Source organism: Gracilinanus agilis, unplaced genomic scaffold (assembly GCF_016433145.1).
Source record: "Gracilinanus agilis isolate LMUSP501 unplaced genomic scaffold, AgileGrace unplaced_scaffold36586, whole genome shotgun sequence".
In the NCBI taxonomy this organism is placed as follows: Eukaryota; Metazoa; Chordata; class Mammalia; order Didelphimorphia; family Didelphidae; genus Gracilinanus; species Gracilinanus agilis.
The window spans coordinates 1-8,605 of record NW_025369785.1 but is presented as its reverse complement, the minus strand read 5'-3'; the positions used below and the strand labels follow the sequence as shown (position 1 = coordinate 8,605).

Here is an 8,605-nt window from a genome sequence, read left to right as displayed (position 1 = left end):
GAAGATTCTACAAAAGAAATCTTAAAAGTCAGAAGTCAGCAAATCAGAAGAGGACTATTGTAGTTCTCCAACTTAAAATCATCAAAGATTTTGAAAGATGATGATGGTCACAATATCAGACTTCAAGGACAAGGAAAAAAAAACAAAACAGAAAAAGCCTGCTGTTAGCCATAAAGAAGCCTTTGTGACCCCAAGAGTTAGAGGCAAGAAGCCTCAAGGAAATTTGGTAAAATCTGCTCCAGATTTTTTTTTTTTTTTTTACCTCGAGCTTGAGTCTTCAGAGCTTAGTTGGATGACTGAACATTCACTAGAAAAGGAAGGTCAGAAGGAGGAGGGGTGGCTCATGTTAGCCTTGGGGTCCTCACCTTTTTCTATGTGAACTTCTATAATTTTTTTCTCTCTTACAACTTTACATCCATTACAGTTCTCACATCGATCCTTTGGGTTAATTCTTTCACCTTGGCCTTTACATTCAAGACACACTGTTTGAATCTGCTGTACCATTCCTGGCCCAATCTGCTGGATGTGAATTTGCATTCCTCTCCCTTTGCAGATGGGGCATTTTTCAACGGATCCCTTTTTCCCACCAACTCCTAGGGAAGCAAAACAAAAATGAATTTATGATCTTTTCTCAGAGTTAATCATGTCCTAGTCAAAGCAAAAAAATCTGAAAACTAGGTAGTGACCACATTTATATTTTGACTGTTCCTTCAAAAACATTACATATACTGAGTGAGATGGACAACTCGAGTTTAACGAAATGTCTCTGCCTAATAGCCAGAAAGTTGAATCAAATATTTTGTTTTAGTCTGACTCATCCTGATGACCACCTTAAAATGAGTTTTTTTATTTTAAAACCTTTGCTGCCTTCCATCTTAGAACTAATAGTAGTAGTGCCAAGGGCTAGGCAACTGAGGTTAAATGAATCCCTCAGGGTCACACAGCTAGTAAGTGTCTAGGGCAGATCAGAAAAATGAATTCCTGATCTAACAGTTACAAAAGGATTTTGTTGAGGTTTTTTTAGTTTCGCTTTTTATAGTGAGAGGGACATACACAGATTTTTAATGGCATAAAATTTCCGTTTTCTACGGCAAGTAGTAAATATATATACTTTGTAAGAAAAAGCAGTGTGTATGTAATAATGAAGAATACAAGGGTGTAGGTGTATGTAGGGGGTTGGGGGTGTGTGTTTGAATTTGTTACTTTACAACATATGTACAATTTAACTCTTAACATCTGGGAGAAAGCACCCTCCACCCACCCACCCCCTTCTCTGAATTCATTACCTTCACATTTTTCACAAATTACATTTTTCTGGAGTGCTAGTTTCCTTGTGACTCCATTATATATGTCTTCAAGTGATACAGATAGCTGATGCACAACATTCTTACCTTCCAAGAAAAAGTATACAAATGTAAGGATAAAGGCATTAGAAAACATTATCACTCAGGCATAATACACACTAAGGAGGCCAGTGCTTCTATCCCATTTAGTGTTCTTCTTTGGCCAGCAGGGGTATAAATTCAAAGAGTTTTTCCACCTCTCTTTCTATGAATTAGACTGATCTAATGACTTACAGGTTACCCCTTTTAGTCTGATAGTCTTCCATCATAGTTTTAGCTAAAAACTAAACTACTTTTCCTAAGTCAACTTTCTTGGAACAAATCTGAGGCAGAAAAGTCTCACTGTACACAACAGAAAATAAAGTGACACAGGAGCCCACTAATTCCTGATGAACACTTGGTTGCAACTTATTTCAAGAAGGTAAAAACTTCCTAAATCACTAAATGATTTCTCTTTATTATATGAAATATATACACCAAGTCTTAATGGATGATCTTCTTATCCTTAAGCTCTCAATCACATAAAAAAAATTTTTTTTAAGCTTGATAGTTTTGGAGGAAGGAAAAAAACATCACATAGGAAATGTGCCTTAACCACACCACATGGGGCTAAGTGCATTAAGGTAGTAAAGTGAGTTGTAATTTTTAGTATTCTTTGTCTTTTTGGAACTGATAACTTAGTTCCTTCTAACTCAAGATAGTAACTGAGTGAAAAGTACATTTATAAATGTTTAAATTTTTGAAGATTTACTATTTAGACCACAACCAATGAAAAAGTAAGTTAAAAAGGTTTCTGAGCAGTAAAAATAGTAAGGGAAACTCCCTCCTTCCTAGGGGCCCTATTTTCATGTATAAACTTTTAATAAATTGGTCATTTGGTTTTCCTAGCTAAATAGCAGATATATAAATAGATTAAGTGGAAGGGAGAAGAGAAGGGGGGGGGAAGAGAGGGGTTTTACAACATATATATTTAACTCTTAATAACTGAAAGTAACAAACCATTCAAAAACAAATTTAAAAAAAGCCTAAGCCTGGGGCTGTTTTATTGTTCCCCTAATAACATACCTTCATAGCTGTCGAAGGCATGTTGCTGAATTATCCCACCATATAATAATCCAAATTCATAAAATGACTTACTTTCATCAGACAACAGGTAAAGGTCAGGGATGGGGAGATGCTTCAGCTAGCTGGAATATTCACCTTGTGGAACAGGCCATTCCCCAATAAAGGATAAATGAGGCTTTATTTTCTACTTTGGACACAAGGCAGGCAGAGGTCAGCAACCAGGAAAGCTGACTCAGTCAACTAGCATTTATTTAAGCAACAAGTTAAGTGCCAGGTACTGTGCTAAGCAACTGATTTTGTTGGTAAATGGTCATGGTAAAAAAACCAAAAACAACATGTGGATGAGATGGAGACTATTTGGTTTCTGGGCAATTCTTTGTAACAGAGGTTTGTAACCTTTTTGAGGGGTGTCATGGCCCTCTGACATTCTGGCAGGCTGGTGTGAAAACCTATGGAACTCTTCTCAGAATAATGCTTGTTGCCTACATTCACAATGGAAGGAAATGTTCAGTCTCACTTAGAGGCTAATGAAAATAAAAATATCTTTTTTCTTTTCCAAGTCAGACCCCCTAAAAATCTATTAATGCACCCCAGGGTCCACTGTTCGATGAGAAATATTTTACCTGTATATTAGTAGACTCGAGAATATTTGATGACAGGGAACTTATAAAACATATATATTCATCACACAACCCTGAAAATAACTAGGTTAGAATACCATATCAATCTTTTTCATTTTCTTTATTATGAACAATTTAAATGAGTGACATATGAGAGGAACCCTGCATGTATAAGCCTTTAAAAAAAAACCTTTAAAAAGAACCCCAGAAGACCATTTACCTCTTCTCTCTCTAGTCATCCGTCCTCCACCGCCAAAGAACATGTCAAAAATGTCCATGGGTGATGAGAAGTTACCGCTTGTTGTGCCTCCTTCTTTAATAGCCTGCTCGCCACCCTGGTCATAAATTTCCCTTTTCTTTACATCTGAAAGTACTTCATAAGCTTGGGAGATGAGTTTAAACTTGAAGGGGAAAAAAAAACAAACAACAAAACCAGAGACTGATTTGAACAGCTTTGGCAGGCAGAACGACCATATGAGTAAACATGCGGTTAGTTATCCCTCTTTGATGCTACTCCAAAAACAGTAGCTTGTTCACGACTTGGAGAGTTGCAAAGTGCTTCTCTAGTAGTAAGTGATCACAGGACTACTTTTTACCAACTTTTACAGAGGAGGGGAAAAGCAGGTTTCCTCAGAGGGGGTTTGGTCATGGTCCACCATGGCTATGTTGCCAGCAAATGTCAGAATCTTCTTTTGACCTTGGGGCTCGAGTTCCAGGCACCATGTGGGCACACCGTTTGCCTTTTCCTCCAAAAGCTCTCCTGGTGACTATTACAGCCATGACAGTTCACTTCCATAACTGTCTTGCTTTTCCTACACATGTAACATGTACTGTTTACTAGAATTATGACTTCATGTGCTTTCTGGGAGGCTCAAGTAGCTCTAGTTAAATCTTAAAGCCTACATTTGACACATACATTGGGATCAGACTGAACTGTTTCTATGCATTTATTTGTGCATTATTTCTTTAAGGAAGTAGGTCTTTTATCAAGCCCCTTTTTGCAGAAAGGGAAACATGTAGCACTTTAAGTCACACAATGGGAATCAGGACTCTGGAACTGAAACCTGGGTCAAGCCGCCCTCAGAATCGGTGAGTCTCACACCACTTCACTCACACTCACAATGGATAAGCTCATCATGAAAACAACAATGAACTGACTGCTGACGAGGATGAGTCTACAGGGCTAGGAGAGTTTTAGTTAGCTTAATCAAGTTTTAGGCTTTAATGCTTAACTAGGCCTTTTCCCCACTCTGTAATAAATAGTAAGTGTTCTATTAAGTTTGTCCTTCAAGGGACAAGTAGGTGGCTCAGTGGATAGAGTTGCCAGGTCTGGAGACAGGAGGTCCTGGATTCAAATCTGGATTTCAGACACTTCCTAGCTGGGGCAGGTCACATAACTCCCAACTGCCTAACCCTCACTGCTTGGAACTGATGTTGTTATCAATTTTAAACCACATCAAACTTCAAACCACTGCTTATTTGTCAAAGACAAAAAGCATTAAAAAGTTCATACTTTTAAATTTTATTTATTACAGACTTTCAGTATGAACATGTTAATATACAAAAAACAGAAAAGAGAACTGTACATGAAACAGAACTTTTAACAGATGTTTTTAAAGTATTTTAATGTTAACACTAAGCAGTAATGCAACTTTTCTGCTTGTCTGTCAGTCTGAATACGATGGCCAAAGAGACAGAAAGAAAATGAAATTGGCTCCAACATCAAAGTTTGCTTAGTACTTCCACCTACAAATAACTTTGAGCCCCACCTAGTAACAGTGCTTTTTAGCTTATGAAAGTTAAAAGTGACCACAGCTGACCAGCTGCCTTGCTGGTACTGTATATTCTGGGTCCCTGATTATGCTGCTGGCCCTAAGTGGGTGGGAAGGAACTCCATGTAGCCCTGCACACAAAGCACAGCTTCTAAGTACTGCTTAGCAACAACCCACAACAAGCCAGGAAGAGAAGACCCAAGCCTTCTCTGAATTGGGGAGGGGAGGGAGGCAAGGAAAGAGGACCTGCTCTCTTGACAGTAGTCATCAAGAGCAAAAATCAAATGAGTAGCTCCTGGAGGAAGAAAAAGCATTTGGTGGCCACATAAGGACTTTAAAATTATGCCTCATCATTTCCTCCCACAAGAATCCTGTGATTGGAGTTTGACAGAAACTATCTTCTCTCCAGATGCCCCCATAGTTATGGGGCATTGTTATTCTTCCTTGTGGAAATCCACATCTCCTACTTTTGTGCCTTTTAAAAATTCACCAAATGTGCTAGTTTGCAATTCAGTTTTCCCTTCTTTTTGTAAAAGGACTAGGGTTACTTCTCTAACATGTTGTAATGTTCTTAGCTCTAAAAGACAGTTGTTTCAGTCGTGTCTGACTCTCTGTGATCCCATTTGGGGTTTTCTTGGCAGAGATACTAGAGTAGTTTGCCATTTCCTTCTCCAGCTCATTTTTCAGAGGAGGAAACTGAGGCAAACTGGGTTAACTGACTTGAACAGGTTCATACATAACAATATTTTGTACTTTCTACTTGGGATTTTTTCCCATAGGACTTAGAAAAAGCACAATGGCTTTGGAGTAGTCAAAGGACTTGAGTTCCAATTTCAGTTCTTATTTGCTACCTGAGTCATGATCTTAGTTTAGGCAAGTTCACTTAATCTCTATACCTCCATTTCATTATCTTTAAAAAAAAATAAGGGGTTTGCCTGGCATATTCAGCTTCCATCTCAATCTATGATTCTCTTCTTCCCTAGTCTTAGATAAGATACTGGAAAGGATAAGCTTCATTTTTGTTCCTACTGATTCCTTGCACCCTTTCAAGTCACAACCATATTTAAATCCAGCCCAACAAGATGAAAAACTCTGGTAAATTAGGCCATGGGGCAGTCTGGGTGGGTTGGGGTATGCACAGCATCTTGTAGATAATTAAATGGATTTCTAAGCCTCTAGCCTATACTGGCATATTTTGAGAAATTCAATTATGAAAATATTCCAGTATGGCCAATGAATTGTGAACATTGAAAATGTTAACACAAAACAACCTGCACAAATAACTCCTTAGCCAACTCAAGTACTCACAATCCCATAAAGCAATGGTCATCTCTGCCCTCAAGGAGTTTGCTTTCCACTACAGCAGGGATCAGTAGAATTCAAAAGAGTGGACCCCAGCAGCATCCATCACAGCAGAGAATGAACTTTGTGAATGAGCAAGGTTAAAGGGAGAGAACCCATCCTCTAGGGACACAGGGATAAAGTAGCAGGAAGGGAAATACTTGGGAAAGCTTCTTTAAGAGGGCCTGAGAGGCTGAAAATTGGTAGTGTGTGAGGGGGTTGGGGGAGGTGGGGTGTGAATAGGCACAGAGAGTGGTCAAACTGAGACCAGATGGAAAAGGAGGCTTGAATGCCAGTCAGGTTAAGGATTCTATATTTCATCTTGTAGGCAAAAAGGCTTTTTATCTTGGGATTGAAAAAGACTAAATTGTATGTGTTGTGGAAAATCAATCTAATTTAGGAGCACCATTTTTGAAAATTATGCAACTCAATTTGTTTATAAAAAAGCCTTTAAGAATTTTGAATCACATTTTCCTAGAGCAAGAAATATGATCATCCATGATGCCAAAGCACCCTTAGAGCCATCTAGTCGCAAAGGAGACCTTAAAATGACCTATGTAATAAGACAAGAGAAAATTAGTTGTCCCCCTAAATATAGATGAGAATGAATATAAGTGGGCAAGGGACAAATGGCCTAACAGCAAGTATTTTAAACTTGTGATGATGACCACAGTTCACATAAAGCACATGCAGCTAAATATAAATATTCCATCACTGCCCAGGCAAATGGCCTGAAGCAGCTCCCACTGTGAAATGAATAAGGCAGACAGGTATTTTGATACGGGGTTGTTTCCACTGGTACTAAACAGAAGCCCATGGTTAACCATGGTTGGTTAGTTAGCCTATTTCAAAGTGTCCTTAAGAGCTGGCTATCTAGGACACAGGCTCCAGACCAAAGGAGAAGGCAGCCTCCAGAGCTGACAAAAATGACAAAGCAGAACTGACAAGTCTTATCTACTGGAGAGTAACCATGGAATCCAGTGTTTTAAACTCATCGTTTTGTTTTCCTTCAAGAGACAGTAACCATTAAAAAGCATGTCATATCTGGCACTCCTACAAAAAGGCTCCTCTTATTTGCTTGTTTCTTTGAGACTGGAAAGGGCTGCTTATTGGTACTGGCGGAAGCTTTTGACCTGGGCCCGTCAGCCCCTCCTTAGACTGCCTCACGCTTAATTCTAACTTCAGACCTACCCCGGACTTGTAACTCTAACTAGGTGAGCTCCAGAGATCCCGAGCCTCCACCTCACCCGCCCCCTGCCTCCTGCCCCCCAAGCAGAGAAGGATCACTACAGGTGTGCACCAACCACTCCGCCTGGCCCAAGTTTCTAGTTCTCCATTTTTCTCAGCTTCACGCTGGAGGGTTGGGTGCTGACCGTTAGGTACCTCGTTTGTGCCCAGAGAGAACCGAAGGCAGTGAACTGCCCAGGCTTAAACTCACCCTGCCCTCTGTAAACATTATTGTATAAAGAAGATGTTACTATTAAACCTGGCTATCACGGGTAAGCTTTTCTTGACTACTCTGTATCCGTTTAAAGCTCGGGATATAAACTTTTCTGAACAGTTGCAGCGCTGCTCTTTTGATGACTTTCTGGCAGGTCCTCCCCAGCTTTCCAAGGTGACAGCTCTGACCCCGAGAGCCACCGCATCCACTCAGTTCTCCCACGGAGAAGAGAAAAAAAAAAAAAAAAAAAAAGATCGTTGGTCCTCCTACCAGTTCTGCACCTGAGAAATGCTTGCTAGGGGCTGACAGTTACCGGCTGTCCAGAGCTGGCCACGCTGATGGTGTGCCCACAGACCACGATTAAACAGCCTGGTTTTGATAAAAGTTCCTTCCCCTCCGAAGGGGGTGGAGACCCTTCCAGGTCCTCTCTGGCCGCCGGCGCCCCGAGGCTCACAGCTCCAGCTGGGCTCCCGGTTCTTGGGGTCTGAATATGATTCGTATCTTTCCTCGTCCACTCTTCAAAGCCCAGGACGGAGGCTCGGGACACCAGCGGCCGGCCGGCCGGTCCTCTCCCATCCCTCCTTCTCATCCTCCTATACAGGCCAGGGCGGGACCCCCCGGGGGCCACCGCGCTTCCCACACCTCCCACCCCCTTACCTTCTCGCCTTCGTCCGGGTTCTTGTCTGGGTGATACTTAAGCGCCAGCTTTCGATACGCCTTCTTGATCTCCTCCTGGGCGGCGCTGGGCTTCACCCCCAGAATGTCATAATACTCGGTCTCCTTGACCATCTTCGCTCTGCGGGAGGGGGCGGGGAGGAGTGGGGGTCAGGCAGGCGAAAGAGCCCGAAGGGGCCGGGGAGAGACGGGCCGACGACCGGACGGACAGGCTGAGGAGGCTGCGGCGGCGGCGGCGGCCCGAGCGGCTCGTACGGGCAGCAGCCGCCTTCGGGTCCCCAGCCGGGCTGGGTTCCCCGGGGTTCAGCCCGTCCGCCTGCCTGCCCGCAGCCCCGGCTAGCTCTGGCC

At 41.9% G+C, this 8,605-nt stretch overlaps 1 protein-coding gene across 1 annotated transcript; it reads right to left on the bottom strand.

The window, feature by feature from the left end:
* Positions 1 to 267: 267 nt before the first annotated feature.
* On the bottom strand, positions 268 to 8,579 carry LOC123254971 (dnaJ homolog subfamily A member 4-like). Its single transcript, XM_044683852.1, has 4 exons — positions 8,240 to 8,579; positions 3,249 to 3,429; positions 1,287 to 1,391; positions 268 to 593 (listed from the first exon to the last, which is right to left on the bottom strand). The coding sequence occupies exons 1-4, from the start codon at positions 8,369 to 8,371 to the stop codon at positions 322 to 324; spliced, it is 690 nt and encodes a 229-aa protein (XP_044539787.1). The 5' UTR covers positions 8,372 to 8,579; the 3' UTR covers positions 268 to 321.
* Between the last annotated feature and the right edge of the window lie 26 nt (positions 8,580 to 8,605).

Bases quoted from the DNA above. Each gene is read 5' to 3' on its own strand.
- LOC123254971 (XM_044683852.1), bottom strand. From the start codon at position 8,371: ATGGTCAAGGAGACCGAGTATTATGACATTCTGGGGGTGAAGCCCAGC. The intron at 1,392-3,248 runs GTAAATGGTCTT...TTTTCTTGGAAG, and splicing joins GATGACTAGAGAGAGAAGAG to GTAAGAATGTTGTGCATCAG. The intron at 594-1,286 runs GTAATGAATTCA...TTGCTTCCCTAG, and splicing joins AATTTGTGAAAAATGTGAAG to GAGTTGGTGGGAAAAAGGGA.